The following is a 21,709-nucleotide window of genomic DNA, read 5'->3' as shown; positions in this document are numbered from 1 at the left end:
TCCTTCATGTCATTTTTTTGTTGTTGTTGGTGAAATGGGGTAGGACAAGCTCAAGATATTTTCCAGTTGCATTATACGAAACTAAATACATCAGTTATCCCCCTCTTGTGATTCTTTAAAGCTTTTACTTGTCTTGAAAAGGTGGTTGTCTAAATGGGACGACGAGTGTGGGACATTAAACATCATCACGGCGAACAAGTAAACTCATCTACTCTCTAGTCCACTTTCCCTGCCTCATTGTGTCAGACATCCCAACCTGCAAAAAGTCATTTCAGGGAGGACCCCCCCCCCCCCCCCCCCCCCCCCAAAAAAAAAGGAAGGAGGACAAGCATATGGCATTTAACCTCAGAGTTGTGGTCACTAAAAGATATAAAAGCATAATATATCATTTCTATGGCTATAGGCCCATGCAATTGTTAATTATGTTAAAATATGTAGATTCCTTTTACTTATATAAGCTGCTTCTACTATTTATGTGAACTGCTTTTATTTATATTCCATTGGAACTTTAAACAGGAGTTTGTTGTTTTCATGTAGCCTTGGCAACTAGCCGGCCTGAATAATATGCACATGAAACTTGTTGAACTCACCTCAACATGTCTTTTACAATAATTTAACCCGCCATGGGCAATGCTGAAGTCACTGTTACAAACTGTGTACAGCGTGCAAGACTGTCATTATGTTTTACTCTTATAAAACAGGGGTACACTTTAGTGTATTCTGGCGTAAAATGTGTCTAATACTTTTGTTTTTTTTGTGGCACTCTCCCTCTGCCATGGCGCTCCTGTTTCTAGATACACTGAACTGATTCGGTTTGGGAAAAAAGATAAAAGCCCGCCCACACTGACAATTGATTGGTTGATTTACCGAAACAGGCCAATCAGGATGCTCTCTATCTTACATGCGCTTCATGAGGCACACTCGCTCCCTCTCTCTCTGCCGTGCGCGCGATACACGGTTTACTTTGGAACACAGTCTCTGTCTCCCATGCGCGCTCTTGCTCGCTCGCTCAAGATTCCGGGAGATTTTAACTCATTTGCGGGTATCAGGGAGCCGCTATCAATATGCGGGAGACTCCCGGAACTTCTGGGAGACTTGGGATGTCTGTTGTGTTCATATCGGCCTCTTGCAGACTGGTCTAACTCACAAATTCCAACGCATAACTAGACTCACGTACGGCCGTTACCGGAAGCCAATGATTATAGTGTTTAAAGGTATAAATATGGATATTTTTCTTACACAAACCCATCGCTTCGCTTCAGAAGGCCTTTATTAACCCCTGGAGTTGTATGGATTACTTTTATGATGGATGGATGCACTTTTTTGTGCTTCAAAATCTCTATATATAATTATAAAGCTTGGAAGAGCCAGGACATTTTGTACTATAACTCTGACTGTATTCGTCTGAAAGAAGAAAGTCATATACACCTAGGAGGACTTGAGGGCGAGTAAATCATGGGCTAATTTGAATTTTTGTGTGAACTATCCCTTTAAGCTGGGATCTCACAAAGCTATTGAATGACTTCAGAAAATGTAGATGTAGTTCAAAAGTTGTGTAACTTTAAAAAAGGCCAGCATGAAGACTTTCATCTCCGTGTGTTCCTTTAAGATCAGCCTCTCTTTGTATCTGCTTTAACACAGACTGAACTCTGAGAGCAACATAGTAATGAGAGCTGGCAGGAGAAAAAAGAAAACTTGTTTGTAACGTTGCCATTACAGTTACATAATAATAATGGTAGGCGGGAAGAATATTTGCTGTCTATGACAGTTATTAAATTGTAATTTTGTAAAATCCCCATATTGATCGGGGAGGCAGAAGGGAATCTGCCAGTAAAGTTCACATCATGATATAGTAACCAGTGTGTGTTTTCTTGTTTTTCTGGCTATATATTTTGTTAAAAAAATATGATGATAAAACAAACATTTATGTAAATGAACTTTTGACTCAAACCCTTACAGTTACAGTTATGACCTGTAAGACAACAAGCCTCTGCCTCCTCTCTCAAGCAAACCAATTAAGTCCATAACGGCTTTTCTAAAAATGAAACAGATACATTTATATTTCATAATGTCACAAAAATCTAGAATAGACCTTTGGCTTATATGTGACTTTAGTTTCTTTTAACCCTGTTCCTCCTGCCCCTCTGATCATGGATGGATCTGGAAATATCTGAGGTTCGTAACAGGTTTCAGAGACAGCCAGGATGCTGGAAGATGAATACTTTGTTTTTGCAACTTCCTTCATGTTTTTCAGGCACTAAGAACATTATCGAAAAACGTAAAGTTAATTCATACTCTGCTATTGCAAAGTGGGAACTTTTTCAAAATGAGTGCCGAGAATTCTCTTTACAGTTTGGCAAACAACTTTCTAAAGCAAAGGATTCGAGAAGCTTTGCGATCATGAAGGAAATTAATAATATTTCATGTCTGTCATCTCCTAGTGAACAGGACGAGAAGAAGTTGTATTTATTGAAGGAAGACGTTGATGTTTATGCAGAAAAGGTTAAAGGTGCATTCATCAGATCAAGGGCAAACGGCCAGAATTTGGAGAAAAGAACATTCTTGATTTCAGTGCTCTTAATACCATGTTCAAAATCAACTGGATGAAACATTGCTTGGCCCATAATAATTCTATATGGTTTTATTTCCCAATTTGTTTTTTGAAAAGATGTGGTGGGTTAAACTTTTTATTATCGTGTGATTTAAAATGTAGTAAACTTCCCATTAAATTATCTAATTTTCACAAGCAATCACTGGAAAATAGCCTTTAAACATCATTTCTCCCCACACACGTATACTGAAAACCAACATGTATTATCTAAAAGAGAAAGTATATATATAAAATAATGGTTTTATAAGGAAATTATTATTATTACTAAACTGTACTGGTGAGATTTATACTTATCAACAATGTCTTGCTCTCTCAGGGATTGAATACATGTAGAGATTACCATATGTTGTTAAAAACATCTCCAGCAATCTTCAGCTTGTGAAAGCGCATCTCAGTTACAACTCAGTGTGACGGCAGACTCCTAAACTTGTTATTGGAGGTGTTCATATTTTGGATATGAAGTGTAATAACTCTTACATCAGAAAGTGTCTTAATCAAGATATTCTGAAATGGAAACATTTTTCTTCTTCTATAGCCTACCTTCAATTGTGATAATCTGGTCAGCAAGTAATGCATGTTTTACTGCCAAATAAGGTCAAAGAAAATCATTTTAAAATAATACACAGGTGTTATCCATGTAATGCATTTTTTTATAAGTTTAAAAAAAACATCTCACCACAAAATTGTTTTTGTAATCTTGAATCTGAAACTCTAATACATTTATTTTGTAAATGTAAATACTCTGAAGACTTTTGAAAGCAGGAATCTATGATGGGTTTTGATACATTCTTCAAAATAATCAGAATAGATGAGGCTATGATCTTCTTATTGGACTGTAACACTGGCTCAGATTTAATTGATACACATTAAAGTTAATTCTTCCTGGGAAGTTTCATATACATAAAGCTAAAGTAATGTATATAACATCCTCCTCTGATTTTTTTTGTAAAGATCTTAAAATATTCCATGACTCATTGAATTCAATCACTAGAAATAAGAAGTGTTATAAAAACATCTCTTATTTAAATTTTTTTTGTGTAAAATTTTATGTTTTGCTCTGTACAATGTAAGATATGTTGTATGTTTTTCCAAATATATGTCTTATGTTTGATGTTAAATGTCATTGTAAGCTTTTATGAAAGTTGAAAAAAAAACAAAAAAAAACTTCTCAACCGCCGGTCGGTGTGTGTGTGTGTGTGTGTGTGTGTGTGTGATCCTGCTGTAGTCTCCACCCCTGATCTGTAGAGATCGGTAGAGATGGAGCGGGCAGATCTCGCGAGCGCGCGTCCTCTCGCGATGTCTCCCAGCATCGCTGCCCTGCTGCAGTGCGCGTATAAAGCGCAGCGAGCCTCGCGGGCACGAGAGGAGGAGTTGCGGCAAGGTCGCGCAGCATCACGGCGCACATTAGCTACGGAAAGCGCGATTCACGGACATCTTCTGGGTCTTTAAGGTCCCTGTGAGCGTACACTCGGAGGATATTTCACTGAGCGCGTTAAACTTGTCAGGAGTTTCTGACTGGAAGTGCTGCTGATCTCCATTTGCATCCGCATGTGCGCGTCGCGCTGCGGGTTCGGAGGAAAGCGCGGCGCGTTATTTTAGTCTTCCTGCAGCATCAGTGTCCGCGTTCAGTCACATCCATCGGCTCTTTGGCACTTTTAACGGACAGTATCAGCTTTTGGAGAGCTTTTCTGACTCGTCATGTCGGCATCACCTCCACCTCTCGCCGGCGCGGGCGACTCTCTCTCCGCGCCCGAGCCTGACGCGCTCAAACCCGCCGGTCCCACACCGAGTCAGAGCCGCTTTCAGGTGGACCTGGTGTCCGAGTCCACCGGGGATGGGCATACTCACACCGCCTCCGACTCATCCCCGCCCGCGTACGACGCCGAGCCGCCATCCGACGCGCGTCGGGACTCTGCGGCGGGCGGCGAGGAAGCCAAGGGCCGGTTTCGGGTTGTGAACTTCGCGGCCTCGAGCCCGGACGCCGCGCCGGCGGACAGCGCGCAGAACGGGGACACGGTGATGAGCGAGGGCAGCCTGCACTCCTCCAGCGGCGGCCAGCAGCACCACCACTATGACACACACACCAACACATACTACCTCCGCACCTTCGGGCACAACACCATCGACGCCGTGCCCAACATAGACTTCTACCGGCAGACCGCGGCTCCGCTGGGCGAGAAGCTCATCAGACCCACCCTCTCCGAGCTGCACGATGAGCTCGACAAGGTACTGCCGCACCGCGCACTACTGGGGTAGTACTGAACACACACTCCGGGCACTGGTGGGGTAGTACTGAACACACACTCCGGGCACTGGTGGGGTAGTACTGAACACACACTCCGGGCACTGGTGGGGTAGTACTGAACACACACTCCGGGCACTGGTGGGTTAGTAATGAACACGCATATCGGACACTAGTTTAGTGGGTTAGTACTGAACACCCATATCAGACACTAGTTTAGTGGGTTAGTACTGAACACACATATCGGACACTAGTTTAGTGGGTTAGTACTGAATGCACATATCAGACACTAGTTCAGTGGGTTAGTACTGAACACACATATCGGACACTAGTTTAGTGGGTTAGTACTGAATGAACATGTCGGACACTAGTTTAGTGGGTTAGTACTGAACACATATCGGACACTAGTTTAGTGGGTTAGTACTGAACACACATATCAGACACTAGTTTAGTGGGTTAGTACTGAACACACATATCAGACACTAGTTTAGTGGGTTAGTACTGAATGCACATATCAGACACTAGTGGGTTTGTACTGAATGCACATGTCAGACACTAGTTTAGAGGGTTAGTACTGAATGCACATGTCAGACACTAGTTTAGAGGGTTAGTACTGAATGCACATATCAGACACTAGTTTAGTGGGTTAGTACTGAATTTACATGTCAGACACTATTTAGTGGGTTAGTACTGAATGCACATGTCAGACACTAGTTTAGTGGGTTAGTACTGAATGCACATGTAGTTTAGAGGGTTAGTACTAGTTTAGTGGGTTAGTACTGAATGCACATGTAGTTTAGAGGGTTAGTACTGAATGCACATATCAGACACTATTTAGTGGGTTTGTACTGAATGCACATGTCAGACACTAGTTTAGTGGGTTAGTACTGAATGCACATATCAGACACTAGTTTAGTGGGTTAGTACTGAATGCACATATCAGACACTATTTAGTGGGTTTGTACTGAACACGCATATCAGACACTAGTTTAGTGGGTTAGTACTGAATGCACATATCAGACACTAGTTTAGTGGGTTTGTACTGAATGCACATGTCAGACACTAGTTTAGTGGGTTAGTACTGAACACACATATCAGACACTAGTTTAGTGGGTTAGTACTGAACACGCATATCAGACACTAGTTTAGTGGGTTAGTACTGAATGCACATGTAGTTTAGAGGGTTAGTACTAGTTTAGTGGGTTAGTACTGAATGCACATGTAGTTTAGAGGGTTAGTACTGAATGCACATATCAGACACTATTTAGTGGGTTTGTACTGAATGCACATGTCAGACACTAGTTTAGTGGGTTAGTACTGAATGCACATATCAGACACTAGTTTAGTGGGTTAGTACTGAACACACATATCAGACACTAGTTTAGTGGGTTAGTACTGAATGCACATATTAGACACTATTTAGTGGGTTTGTACTGAATGCACATGTCAGACACTAGTTTAGTGGGTTAGTACTGAATGCGCATGTCAGACACTAGTTTAGTGGGTTTGTACTGAATGCACATGTCAGACACTAGTTCAGTGGGTTTGTACTGAATGCACATGTCAGACACTAGTTTAGTGGGTTTGTACTGAATGCACATGTCAGACACTAGTTTAGTGGGTTTGTACTGAATGCACATGTCAGACACTAGTTTAGTGGGTTAGTACTGAATGAACGTGTCGGACACTAGTTTAGTGGGTTAGTACTGAATGAACGTGTCGGACACTAGTTTAGTGGGTTAGTACTGAATGCACATGTCAGACACTAGTTTAGTGGGTTTGTACTGAATGCACATATCAGACACTAGTTTAGTGGGTTAGTACTGAACACACATATCAGACACTAGTTTAGTGGGTTAGTACTGAATGCACATATTAGACACTATTTAGTGGGTTTGTACTGAATGCACATGTCAGACACTAGTTTAGTGGGTTAGTACTGAACACACATATCAGACACTAGTTTAGTGGGTTAGTACTGAATGCACATATTAGACACTATTTAGTGGGTTTGTACTGAATGCACATGTCAGACACTAGTTTAGTGGGTTAGTACTGAACACACATATCAGACACTAGTTTAGTGGGTTAGTACTGAATGCACATATTAGACACTATTTAGTGGGTTTGTACTGAATGCACATATCAGACACTAGTTTAGTGGGTTAGTACTGAACACACATATCAGACACTAGTTTAGTGGGTTAGTACTGAATGCACATATTAGACACTATTTAGTGGGTTTGTACTGAATGCACATGTCAGACACTAGTTTAGTGGGTTAGTACTGAATGCGCATGTCAGACACTATTTAGTGGGTTTGTACTGAATGCACATGTCAGACACTAGTTTAGTGGGTTTGTACTGAATGCACATGTCAGACACTAGTTTAGTGGGTTTGTACTGAATGCACATGTCAGACACTAGTTTAGTGGGTTAGTACTGAATGAACGTGTCGGACACTAGTTTAGTGGGTTAGTACTGAATGAACGTGTCGGACACTAGTTTAGTGGGTTAGTACTGAATGCACATGTCAGACACTAGTTTAGTGGGTTTGTACTGAATGCACATATCAGACACTAGTTTAGTGGGTTAGTACTGAACACACATATCAGACACTAGTTTAGTGGGTTAGTACTGAATGCACATATTAGACACTATTTAGTGGGTTTGTACTGAATGCACATGTCAGACACTAGTTTAGTGGGTTAGTACTGAATGAACGTGTCGGACACTAGTTTAGTGGGTTAGTACTGAATGAACGTGTCGGACACTAGTTTAGTGGGTTAGTACTGAATGCACATGTCAGACACTAGTTTAGTGGGTTAGTACTGAATGCACATGTCAGACACTAGTTTAGTGGGTTAGTACTGAATGAACATATCAGACACTAGTTTAGTGGGTTAGTACTGAATGAACATATCAGACACTAGTTTAGTGGGTTAGTACTGAATGCACATGTCAGACACTAGTTTAGTGGGTTAGTACTGAATGCACATATCAGACACTAGTCACATCGCTCCCAGTTTTGTCTGAGATGACATATTGAATGATGGTTAGTAATAGGGCTGTGAAACGATTAATTGCGATTAATTGCATCCAAAATAAAAGTTTGTTTACATAATATATGTGTGTGCACTGTGCATAATTATTTTGTATATATAAATATACACACATGCATATATTTAAGAAATAGTTGCTTATATATACTGTATATATATATTTTGTATTATAAATAAATATACATTTTATATAAAAATAACAATTTTTTCTTAAATATATACATGCATGTGTGTGTGTTTATATATACAAAATAAGTATTTACAGTACACACACGTATATTATGTAAACACAAACTTTTATTTTGGATGCAATTAATCGCGATTAATCGTTTCACAGCCCTAGTTAGTAAGACAGTCTCATTTCTTCTGATATTTAATGAGGTCGCAGGGTTCATATCAAATGTGTGATACTTCATAACTCTTTACAGTCAACATGGACCTGTGTGCGCAGTAACTGCATGCAGTGCATATGAGGACAGTGATGATGGGAAACGTTATCTGAAGATCAGACTCTTCACTGTATCATTGTACATGTAGTTCTCTGATATGAAAACGCAAGGCCAGGCTGTTTACATTCTTACACCAGACTCCGATGTGCTGAGAGTGTGTGTGTGTGTGTGTGTGTGTCTGTTGCTGGTTAGTCTTGGTTTCTCTCATGCATTGAGAGCCTGTTGAGACCGATCAACTGCTTTGTTCATGAAGTGATTTGTTTGCAATGTGTAAGTCTGTTTAAAAGCCCGTTCATTTGACATGAACAGCGGATGTTGTGTCCATGTTGGTCACACAGCGCTGACACACACTTGCTGATGGACTTAGGGAGCAATTTTATCCGGAGGCATGACGATTTAGCTCTCTGACGACACTGGCTATTATGACTTGGCAGTTTATCTAGTTTAGTGCATTTGTAACAAACTTTGATGCCAAGTTTTAGAAAAGCCTCTTTGAGACGAAGTACATGACGCATAAGTGTTTTAGCAGTAGTTTCCATTTCCACTCATTTGAGCTTGACCTGAGAAAGAGAGCTCTTCTGAGTTAATGACTCAAGCAGAGCCACTGAACGATTCTCTTAGGCAAATAAACAGATGCGAGAGATAATGTGTATATAAAAATATATTATAATATCAAATGCAGCAGTGGAAGAAGACATGTTTTCTGCAGTGTGAGATGTGTGCTGAGACATGGATCCTCTGATTGCACTGTAGTTTTCTTTTGCAGTAGTAATTGTAATCATGATACAGAACAAAGTAAAGCCTTCTGAAGAGAATCATAATGTTTTTGAGAGCGGACTGAAATGGTAATCCCAGTTCTCCTTGTGATGTGATGAAACCTCGAATGCTGTGTAGTCCTGCAGCATTTGAGCTCCAGTCCTGAATGATTCCTCATGTGTCTTGTTGAGGTGTGCCGTTACTTCACTAACGGTGTATTTACACACGGTCACACACACCGTCTTGAGTCTGCAGTGCTTGGAGAATGCAGAGCTTTAATGAAGGGGACTAGTGATATTTTACATTTTACAAAGACGCTTCCTTCCAGCGGGCCATATCTGTGAAGAAAGATGTGTGTTGCAATAGCCGTGTGTGGTGTCTGGCTGGAGCCGTTAAAAGATAGATAGATTTTTATTTGTCCTCGAGAGGAAATTTGTTTCTACTGTAGATGCGTACATAACACAAACACACATAACATGTTAAATTATCAACGTATCATAATACAATTAAAAAAGAATTGCTGACATCACAAAAAACAACAACAACAACGAGAGCATAAGTGACGGATCACACTTTCTCACACTTTTTTTTAAATATTTTTTTGGGAGGAGTCAAATGTACATATGTGGCTTAAACAACCAGATCTTTGTTTACACTTGGCCAGTTCTCGACTGGAATGCATCTTAATCCACTTCTTGAAGATCTTTGATTAAATTGCGTTTTGGAGTAGAAGTAGGCTTATCTGATTGGATTTCCGCTATCGGATTGAGTCAAATCTTGAAAATGGGTTGTTCAAAAGAAAAAAGGAAAAAATGGGGGTAGAAGAAATTTAATAACTTTAAAACTGGTAAAAAAAAAAAACATTTGTATGTAGTGTATATATAGGCACATTTTTTTTTTTTTTTTGTGTGCTTGATTAGCATAACTGTTAAAGTAATAAAGTAGTAGGCATTTTATATTAAGCCTTTCAGTACAGTAAAGAGAGATTCTGATGCCATAAAATAATCCCCATAAACAGCCATCAATATCAAACAAAAATATACTTGATTTGAAGTTGTTTTTTTTAAATCACTGTATATAAACTACATTGGCACAATTATCAGAGATGATCCAGTTGAAAGTAGTTTCTAACAAGTGCATCCCTTATTGAATGTATATTTGTTTGTTTTTGTTGTGGGTCACATGAGGGGCTACGGAAGCTCTAAAGGGACATGGTGATGATGGGAGGTGATCATTTTAATGCTTCTGCATTACCCAAGAGACTTTGCATACATCAAAACTTGAGTTATTTGCGAATGAATGCAAAGCTTCTTGGGGGGAAAACACAACTTTTGTAAGAGAACGCCAAAGCATTAAAGTTTATAATTGTTCTCTCATTTCATATTTTCCCCCCATAACCATGTCCCTTTAGTGCCTCCATAAGGGTCTGATTGTTGAAAGGAAATTGAAAATGGAAGGAGATATTTGTTTGTGTTGTTTTCTTTCTCTCCAAATAAAGCACTTAAAGTCAACTCTTCCACCTGTTGTTCTCTATATAGCCTACATTGTGCATGAAACCCCATGTGGAGCTGGTGATCCAGATTTGGTAAACTGAAAAAGTGAGTATCTGGATCAGGGTGATCCAGTCCTATTTTGCTCTGAAAAACCGGCACAAAACTAAAATGGATTACCAGATACCGGATAGCAAAACATGGGCGATCCAAATCTAGAAGATTCTGACCCAGATTGTCATGGCTCTGCAAGCAGATTAAAGGGGCTTTCGCACCGGAGGAACCTTCTCATAGTTCCTAGATCTAATGACAGAAGTACTTGGCGTGTTCGCACCACAGGAACTAGGAACGATTTTAGTTCTAGGAACTTCTTTTGGAGAACTAAATTAACTTCTACTTCAGAGTCGGTGTAAACCAGCACTATAGGAACTACCAGTGACGTTAGTGTGCACTGATTGGCCGAACGCACGTAGCACAGCTCCGATCACGGCGTCCTCATCTGTCGGCGAACTGTCCTGGCTAGTTCCTGTCAGAGCTACTAACCGGTGCCAAAGCCTCGAAAGGCTCTTGTAATTGCAGTGAATGTGTGTTGTGTGTTGGTTTGCCCTGTGTTTGTGTAGCAGCTGTCACAACAATGCTCTATAAATACATCTGTTCAGTGGTTTTGTATAGTTTGGAATGAAGTTAATCTGTGGGGAATTTTACAAAGCTATTTTCTTCTTGTTGTCCATTAATGGTTGTCAATTAATCATCTGTAATCCCGTCCAGATAATGTGAAGCACGTGTTTGTGCACTATTTCAGAAGTCAAGTTTGTCATGTGAAGTGGCTGATGTTATTCCTCTATTTGTCGGCTCTTATCAAACCAGTGAGATGGACATTTAGATGAGTGGTCTGCTCTGCATGTTACGTAAAGCTAACACTAGTAAAGTCATGTTAAAGTCCTCATGCTTTCAGATCGAAGCTTTTTCCTGTTGGAGTTACACACAGGACGGCACTGTACAACAAATCCATGACTGAATGGAAAGTGTTTTACTGGCTGCTGGCAGTGAATCTAAACAGATATTGATGTGTGCGTCAGTGAGTGTTTTATGGCTGTCAAACGAACGCTGTGACACTCGACACTCCAGTCCAGTTTTCCAGCCGTTTCTTGAACAGTTTCAGTACTTCATTAGAGCAACACCAAATCATTCATTTATTTTGGCTCTGTTGAAGAACACTGAAAGTGTGGCAGGTTTTGGTAGTGTGACTGGCGTACGATGGACACACTGATCACGGAAGCGTGATATTGACGAGTGATAAGGTCCTGTCAGGGCGGATTTATTCAGAAGTGTGACTGAGCGGAAATAGATGTTGAAATACTGATGCTGTGAGGGACAAACAAAGACACGTTTATTGTGACAGGCTCATTGGAAATACTTTTCTGCAGAATGGTCTCTTGCTCGTTTCGAGTGGAGGGTCCAGTGAGTGGCTAAAAGCGTGTTCAGTTTGAAACCGATGAATGTGTTTGATCGATATTTACGTAGGTTGCTGTACAGTTCTGAAGTGAATGTCCAGTGAGTGGCACTTAAAGGTCAATCGCATTCGAAAATGATGCATCACCTACACTAAGCCCTAAACACACCCAATAGTGTAACAAAAGCAAACGTGACATAAAAACGCTTGCTGAAGCATCCATGCCATGTAAGCTTGCGGGACTCGTACCGGGTGAGCTGTTAGCAAGTCTGCTACATAAGAAACGCCACACATATGGAGCGGGTTAGGTGATGCAAACATCAAAATGTATTGGTTTACAAATCATGTACTATGGCAAAAGTGTTTACAGGTCACAACATAGTATTGTGTAAGGAATCACGCAAAAATAAGTTTTTATTAATCCATAATTTGCCCCTGTAATCATAATTAACTGTGAAGAATATTTGTTTTGCTGTTTTACTGCCTCTAGCGTTCATGTCAGCTGGAAACTGCAGCGATTGTATGTATTGTATGATTTTTGATGAGAAATGGGGTGTAATATCTGTGAAACTCACTTCCCTCAGGGTGGAAGAAGCCACATGTGGCCAGATGTGCTCCGCTGTGAAGCGTCTCTGGTGATGTGGTGCTAACGCTAACGCTAACCGCGAGACGCTCACAGTCTCAGTAACCCGTGGCTTCACTCAGGGAAATTGAGAACCACTATTTTATGGTTTCAGTCCTACGATTCTAAACAGACAACTAAATAAAATAATGTCATTTACTAGGGGACCTGACACAATTGTATTTGCTGCAGTCTGATGTTTAATTAGAATGAATTCAATGGAAAAAAATGGTTTGAATGAATGTTTTCATTCATATGAAACTTCACTTGTTTCATTACTGGATGCGTCATTGTTTTTGATCTTGAATGATTCAAAGACACATGCAATGATACAATTGTTACAAATAACACCAAGTTACTTTCAAAAGGTGATTTGCTCTATTTTGATCTCTACCGTAGACATCCATGTTTAATCCGAGCAATACACTTTTATTCTAGTACTTCTGTGATCATTTGAATGATTGCTAGACAGAAATAATGACTGTTGTTGAAAAGGCTGTTTATGGAGCGGTTTCATACTTTACGCACACTGTACATGATAACCGCTCTCTCTGAAGCGTTAATAGGAAATTATATCCAGTTAGTTAGAGAATCAGTGAGATGTTGATTTTTTTTATTTTTTTTTCATATTGTTGTATAATTACAGAGTCAACTGTTAGTCTGTTAGTCCCATCCACATGTTCTCAGTAGTACGAGGGTCAGTCAGAGTCGGACAGCTTCTCTGACCTAAACTTGAGGCGTCAGTCCTGTAATGTAAGGCCTGATACACACTGAAGTCATCACTTCCCCCTTCACAGCTCAGGAATTTACTGTGACACGCGTGACAACTGAATGTATTCCACGCAGTATGTGCAGAACGAGACTAAACGAGCTTTTAATGACATGCTTGCACACGTCAGGGACGTCTCGTTTCTGTCTGTGTAAGGTATATAAAGGAGCGAGTCTTGACTCTGACCATGTTTGACTCCGGTCTGTTTCTCTTGGCGTAGGAGGGGGAGTGTTGCCAGATCTGGTTTTAGATTAAATGTCAATAAATATACTAAAAAATAAACCTAAACATGAAGGATAGGCATTTTGTCAGTTTTTCATTTCTAGTACTGATCAATCTCAAAAACGAGTTCTCTGAGTGGGGCGTGTCTGTCAAATGCTTTCATTAAAACACTGTTACAAAAATGAATGTTGACAAATGACAAGTGAAAACATGACATGAAAATATGTCTATCAAAATATGAATGGAAGCTGGGGTCTTCTGGCCAAGATGGCCACAGCTGGTGTGTGTGCTTGAGGACCGTCAGCTGGTTCTGTGTGTGATGGTGACGTGATCTCAGCACAGGTCATGTGACCGTGGTTCTGGTGTCACTAGATGAGGATGCTGGGACGGGCCAGAAACATCAGGTGAAAGGGCACTCGTCATGATCTTCATGATCACGTCCCGCAGCGTCTCCATAGTGACACGTGTCTGTCTCCTGAGCGCCGCTAATCATGCGTAGGGAAGCGTCCCAGCGGGGAGACACACACACACACACACACACACACACACACACACACACACACACACACACACACACACACACACACACACACACACACACACACACACACACACACACACACGTTACCTCCATCAAACCTGAGGTCAGGCCCAGCGGGGACACACACACACACACACACACACACACAACTTCTATACAGCAGAACTTCTGCTACTAACAAGATAGTGTGCTTTCGACCGAAACTGTGACATTTAATTATCACTTCTCCGATGTGCGTTTGTGTGTATTTACTTGTATTGCTTGTGTCTATTTAAAGGGGTAGTTCACCCAGAAATGGTTACCCATGATGATCACCCTCAAGTCCTCAAAAGTATGACTTTCTTCTTTCAGACGAACACAATCAGTGTTATAGTACAAAATGTCCTTGCTCTTCCCAGCTACATAATGGGAGTCAGCAGGTATATTTATTTGGAAGAGCATCAAATCGCATCCATTCATGGTTAAAGTTCTCCACAAGGCTCAGGGGGTTTAATAAAGGACTTCTGAAGCGATGCGTTTAAGAAAAATATCCATATTTAAAACTTTATAAATTAAAATAAGTAGCTTCCGGCAGACGCATCGATTTACGGCGAGTCACCCATGACCCGACGCATGATGTAATGACGAACGCGGAAGCGCAGAGAATAGAGCAAAACACCAGTCACGAATTAGAAGTCTAAAACGAGAATTTTTAAAGCGAAATGTGGGAGGAGCTTGAGTTTGTTTCCCAGCCCTGTTTGTCCGAACCGCGAGAGGCGTCAAAGCTTACGACACTCCTACATCACACGTGGCACGAGTTACTCTTGTGGAGCAAGCCGACTCGCGTACGGCCGTCTGCCGGACTAGATTACACAAACGCATCGCTTCACTTCAGAAGGCCTTTATTAACACCCCCCCCCCCCCCCCCCCCCCAGGAGCCGTGTGGAGCACTTTAGTCATGGATAGATGCACTTTGATGGACTTCAAAACAGAAATGGCCATTATAAAGTTTGGAAGAGCCAGGAAATTGTTTAAGATAACTGTCATATACACCTAGGATGACTTCAGGGTGAGTAAATCATGTGCTAATTTTAATTTTGGGGTGAACTTCCCCTTTAAGGATGGTGATGTGGTGTAGTGGTGAGCGGGGGGGTGGGGGCGAGCATGACTCTCTGCTGGAGACGCGAGCCTGTGAGCGCTGGTCCCGGTCTCTCTCTGAGTGCTCAGTCTGCTGGCCGTCACTGTGCTTCTGACACGTCTGTCAGATCAGTGTCTTCATCTGACGCTCCGGACACACAGCAGCCTTCCCATCATGCACTCTGCCACAGCATCCATGTGACCTGCACATTACAACTCCTTCATTATTGTGTTCATGTGCACAGTGGAGTCATGTTGTTTAACAGCCGATAACAGTATAGTTACAGTATAACAGTATAGTGGTAGTTACCCCACAATTTTAATTTGTCAAATAAAGTGACCTGTATGATTTTAAAATGTTTTGACGACAAGGCGTCAACAGGACAGTTCACTGAAGCCTTACCTTATTTCTTAGCATATGCCTCTGGGTTGGCATTACGCTAATATTTCATTGTGACACATGCATTTGCTGAGTTGATATCGGCAGCTTTGATCGAGGTGTTTTGCAGGTCTGGATCCGTGCTCTGTTAGGATAATTCTTTATGAGATCTTGTGCTCAAACGGGTACCTTACGTACTAATGGAAAAGGAAAATCTTAAAAAGCATCATGACCTTTTTAAGTCTGAGAATGATTCACTGGTCTATGAAAGAAACTGTGAAAATGGTGACATCATGCGTATTACGGGTTCAGTCTACAGGTGTAGGGTTTTGTTTACCAAGTGACATCGCCAACTACTGGCCTGGCATGAATAAGACCGCGTTTTAGTTGTTCACGGATCTGTGTGAAGTGAACGGGGATCGTTTTGACAATGTTGTCATTTGTATGCAATAAAAGGCAAAAGAAAACCTTTCCATTTTGAGAGCACCACTGTCGTGTGAACGTGCCGATACCGGGCTGGTGATCAAACTGCCTTTAACTCGCACCAGTTTTATTTGTAACCGTTTGGAGGATGTACTCAACATTTCATCACTTAGTTAAGAAAATCTTATTTTCCTGATTAATAATGTTATGCTTCTTTGGCAATACAATGATTAAAACTAAATTTAGACCTTCACAAAGGTCTAAACCAGTGAGTGTTGCACAATTTGACAAATGACGTGTGCTGTTAAGTTGATTTTCAGTAATTGAGTAATTGTTTATCTTTTTTTTGTAATTTTTTTTTTTAAAGCTACTCCCCAGCCCTCCTGAAAATGCCACACTCTCTTCAAACCAATGTTTCCATCAAGCTTTTAAGAGATCTCTTACTGAAATGTAATACTTTTTTTTTTTTTTCATCTCTTATGAATGAATTCTGGGAGATGAGCCCTGGCGCTTAATGTGGCGTGCTGAATGAGCTGAACTGGGCGCTGTGGGTTTGCTGGGGGCTTTTCGATCGTTTTCAGTTACAGTTGTGATCGGGCCCGAGTAGATCCAGCAACAATGAGCTGCTTTGTTGAATGAGATGAGCTTACCTCGCACGCCACTGAACTCTTCCATTCACATTTACACAGGAGGAGTGGAGAAAACCTCTAAACCAGCTGTGAACTTCAGTGCTTTTTTACTTTCTTAGATTCAAATAGAGGAATCAAGAACTGACCTTATAACTGACCTTCATACATTCAGGTGAAAATGTAATGACCTGCTCTGGCTTTTGTCTAATGCCCTTTAATTTTTCACCTGATATAAACACTTTCAGTCTCTCTCCAGTTTTCATTGATTAAAATCAAGACCGATGCTGTTGCAAACACGGTTTTAAGAAACTTCCTGTCACAGACAGTGTTTGTCTATTCACTTTCAATTATATGTTTATGAGGTCTAACCTTCCCAACATGGCTCATAACTGTCTTTGCTGCTGAAGGCTAGATCAGAGTCTGATTACTCTCATTTAATCGAATAATGAAACTAGTCTAATGAAACAGCCACAGCTGAGACAGAAAGTTGAAATGCCGGGCTGCTCAAACATTTCCATTCGTTCTTTTATCCAATACAACTTACAAATGAGGAACACTTGCATTTTTTTCAACTTAAAATACAATGTTTTGGTCATACAGATAAGAGTAATACATCATTTGAAACTCATAACAAGAAAACGCTGTGGCTTTGTAAAATAAATAAAACAAACAGGGTGCACATTCTGCCGTCTCGGTTTCTGTGAACAAGAAAAAAGAAAAAAAACACCTCAGTGTATACTTGCCTCACAGACATGAGAAATACATCTATATATATGCAATTAAAGGCTCATTATTATGATTTATATGGCTTATTAATATACACGTGATTAGTCGACTAACCGCTTAAAAGAACAACTTCTAGTCGACTAGAAAAATCTTTAGTCGAGGGCAGCCCTACTTGATATGTTGATACTCAAATATGTTAGTGTGTGTGTGTGTGATATATTGACTGGTTCTGTAGTTTTTGTGTGGCGTGGCTTTCATTGTGGAGTTGATGGTAAATTTTAAAGGTCCCATTCCATGGATAATTTTATTATTTTATAATGTTTCCTGGGGTGCCCTTATAATGTTAGTATGTTTTTTAGATCAATTTTTTTTTATAATTTAGAAATAAAAGGCATTTTTCCTAGCCTGATTTCATCACCTGATTTGAACGCTCTGTTTGAAGGGGCGTGTCTGCTGTGAGACTTCAGTGTAAACGCCCTCTGCTGTGATTGGCTGCTGTGAGACTTCAGTGTAAACGCCCTCTGCTGTGATTGGCTGACATGCTTGCATATGAAATATCTGGCATTACATGTGGAACTATCTGGAAAACTTTTACTATTACAGCTATTATACGTTTTTACTATTACAGCTATCGGGATTAACGAATCGTGAGAAGTTTAAGTATTTAGATCTATTTCAATCACATAAAAGGTTGCAGTTATGAGCATTGAGCAGATGACAGTCTGTTGATCGCGTGAAAGATCTTATTGCAACGCAGTTTCTGCACTCTCACTAATGATTTCACCAATGCAAACATGAGGCATATAAATACAGTAAGAGCTTCGTTGTGCATTTTAACAGCGTCATTGATTTCATAACGAGTTTTGGCAAGTGTCCAGATAAACTCGCGCTGTGTGATTGACAGCTTGGCCGATTGGAAAGGGATTGTTCTTTGATCGCTTTCTGTATATTAATCACAGTTTAAGTACGATTATTTTCATCCTACTAAGAGAAACGATGTGAAGTTGATCGCTACTTCCATAGTAAATCACTACTTACCGCTTGCTGGAATATAGTTGAAATTGCCCCCTTCGTCAGTATGAAACGCTGAGAGAAGGTTATTTCCCTGCTTGATATTATCCCAGGTTAGAAAAACAGTCCGTGGTGAAATGGACAGAGCAAACTAACAACTTCGAATTAAACTTTTGCGGTATCCGATTATAGATAAACATCAACCACGTCTGTCGTTTGCCATCAATACGCCTGTGTTCCTGTGGGTGGAGGTTAGTCAAAACACGGTTTTAATGATGTCATTAAAGAAGGAAGTACAGGGATGTAGTCCAATCCAGCCGTTTTTTGTAGGCGACTTCTGTTAAATAAAATATCTCGCTTGGCATTGAACTTTGAGCTTTATAATTTTACAGATATTATTTATACTCTAACAACAACATTACACACTAACTAAAGTTTGAAACATGGGATCATGTCATCCATGAAAGTCATCCATGAAAGCGTCATCTGGTTCAGAGACACGTAACATCTACACAGCCAGATGTGGAAGCTCTGTGGTGAAGTACAGTAATATCACACTGGCGTCGAGCCCTCTGACCTCTGCTTTCGTTTAAAAGCCCTCCCCCGTCCCCCCACAGAAAGTATGTGGTAGTAGCTCGATAAATAAACACGCACAGGAAGTCAGCACATTTCCCAGAGTGCACACATGTGGCAGATCTGAGAGATGTGCTGCTCTTCGTGTGACGTCAGGCGGCGTACACGTGCGCGATGGTAATGTTTCCTGACACACACACTCTCTGTAGAGCCTGACCTGACGGAGCGGCTCAGATTCGGGATGGGCCGGAGTGCTCCCTTCCTGTTTAGAGCCGCTTCTGGCTCATTCCCATGATCTGAGATTTAAACCGTAATGAAATGAGCAGAACAGCGACCCATTCACCGCATACTAATTGAAACTGTGGTGGGATTGTTTTCCATGATGCATTTGGAGTCGCATGGGTAAAATGGGTCTTCTGTTTACCCTAATGGTTAATGATGTTATTTACTTTAAGATCAGTCCATCAGCGTCCCTCCCTGAGAAAACAACACTGCCGATATCTCAGGAGCATTCGAGAACATCAGAGCACAATATCCCCTTCATTTGCATGGCGTGAGTGTTCTGAAGGACAGTGTGTCCCGCCAGAGCTTCATGAGCGCTCCGTGCTGAAGACACGGGAGACTGCGGACACTAGTGCGCTCATGCCTAAGCTTAGTGTGAACCGAGAAACCGGTGGGATTATCCTGAGCTGTGTGTGTGTTTGGTGTAAGTGTCCCAGAGTGCTTGTCACAGAGAAGTAGCTGAATTTGTTTTAGTCTGCCTAGTAGATCTTCTACTGAACAGACTAATAGTTTGACATGGATTGTTGTCAACACATATACATATAATTTGGTAGCAAAACATAAAGTGATAAGTAGAGTATGTTCTTTTGAACTGCTTTTTATCACTTAGGCTAATTAGAAGCACCACAATTTTAAAACTGTGTCTTCTGTTACATAGCGACTACTGAACAGACATTTACAAGTTTATTTTAAAACGCAAAGTATTGAAAATAAAAAATAAAAGCTCTGTGAAAACTTGCATATTTTGCAAGATTTACATCAGGTAATCTAGAGATCTACACACACACTTGCAGTTTTCACGCCTACTTGAACACTCGGGCCAAATGCAGGAAATACGTCATGCAAGTAGACAAGTGGTCAAGACCGCAAGTGTGGGTATTTGGACAGGGCAAAAGTTACCACATCATTTTTATAAGCTGCAATGCATGCTGGGAACTTGCACAATATTGTGCAACAAAATTGTTTGTTCAGATTGCTTAATTTATAAAATTAGGACAACATTTGGACCAGTTTTGAATCCAAGTAAGGTCAACAAAACCACTTTTGTTAGAAACATGTTTAGTGTATCTTTAGTTCACACAAAATAATAAACTGATTCCTAATAAAATATTTTTTTCAAGCTAGTTTTTTTTTTTTACTTATTTTTTTTGCTAGATTATTTTATTCATAGTGTACTGTTGGACATTTTGCAACATAACTTTTATGGCGTGGTATTTGTACGTCTCAGTTTTATGACGCTACATATGCCGTATGTCAACTAAAGTTCAAAGTTCAGTTTTATTTGTTGATTGGATGGCTTTATTTGGATTTTTCTATTTCCCCAGGTACCATGCCATGGTGGATGGGGGGATGGGGGGATGGGGGGATGGGGGGATGGGGGGGTGGATCTGACACCGCTTCAGATTGGGAGAACGTCCACTAGATGAGCCTGGGTTCTCCCAAGCTGTGTTTCTCCATTCTGTCACTGATGGAGTTTGGGTTCTTGCCACTGTCGCCTCTGGCTTTTGGCTTGCTTTGTTGGGGACATTTAATTTAATATTCAACAATATTATTGATCTCCTGCATTGACACCATTATATGAGAACTGAACTGAGCTGGACGATGACATCACGGTTTTCTCCAGAGCGGCGCTATATATATATATATATATATATATATATATATATATATAAACTAAATTTAATAACTTTTTTACAACAGAAATGAACCATCACTGAACTTAAGCTAAACTGTGACGCTATTTTCTTCCAGACACAAACTTTGTTGCATTATTTTCCTGTTATCACTGTAAAGCTGCTTTGAAACACTCTGTATTGTATATAAATAATGGTGACTTGACTTGACTTGAATGGTTTTAGTGGGAATTGACTTAGACTTTAGTAGTACTGTGACAGTGTTATCAGCAGAAAGAGAGAAATCAATCCGAATGTGGATGCGTGTCGTTCTCCAGCACAACGGTGTGTCTGCTGAATGTTGTTTTAGTGTTGTGCCGGTGTGCAGACGCCACAGCCACAGTGGAGCCGATACACAGTGATGTCAGCAAACTCACTGCGTCAACCAAATACATGAGCACTGAAAACCTGCACTTGTTTTGCTGGATGTGTTCACTGCTACATTTTGAGTGATGAGCTCCTTTTAAATGTGGGGATTGATAGCCCAACGTGAGTCTCACACACACACACACACACACACACACACACACACACTACTACCTTGTGTCATTGACTCTGATAACCTTAGTAATGTTTTGCTAACGGCCATAAACAAAAAAACCTGTTGAATCAATGTTGTGTATTTTTTAGCACACGTCTCTTGGTAAACTGAGTTGACAGGAGAGCAGTTTTATTTTCTT

General features: G+C 40.6%; 1 protein-coding gene across 2 annotated transcripts in view; it reads left to right on the top strand.

The window, feature by feature from the left end:
• Nucleotides 1–3,390: 3,390 nt before the first annotated feature.
• slc12a2 (solute carrier family 12 member 2) overlaps nucleotides 3,391–21,709 on the top strand; it is a 64,163-nt gene continuing 45,844 nt past the window's right edge. For both annotated transcript variants that reach the window (XM_079860865.1, XM_079860864.1), the window contains exon 1: nucleotides 3,391–4,837. In XM_079860865.1, the coding sequence (XP_079716991.1) occupies nucleotides 4,310–4,837 (528 nt within the window). In that variant the 5' untranslated portion in view covers nucleotides 3,391–4,309. The remainder of the gene's footprint in view (nucleotides 4,838–21,709) is intronic.

The sequence above is a fragment of the Squalius cephalus genome (genome assembly GCF_949319135.1).
Source record: "Squalius cephalus genome assembly, chromosome: 24".
NCBI classification, from domain to species: domain Eukaryota; kingdom Metazoa; phylum Chordata; class Actinopteri; order Cypriniformes; family Leuciscidae; genus Squalius; species Squalius cephalus.
The sequence above is the reverse complement of the archived record's forward strand: the minus strand, read 5'-3'. Positions and strand labels throughout refer to the sequence as shown.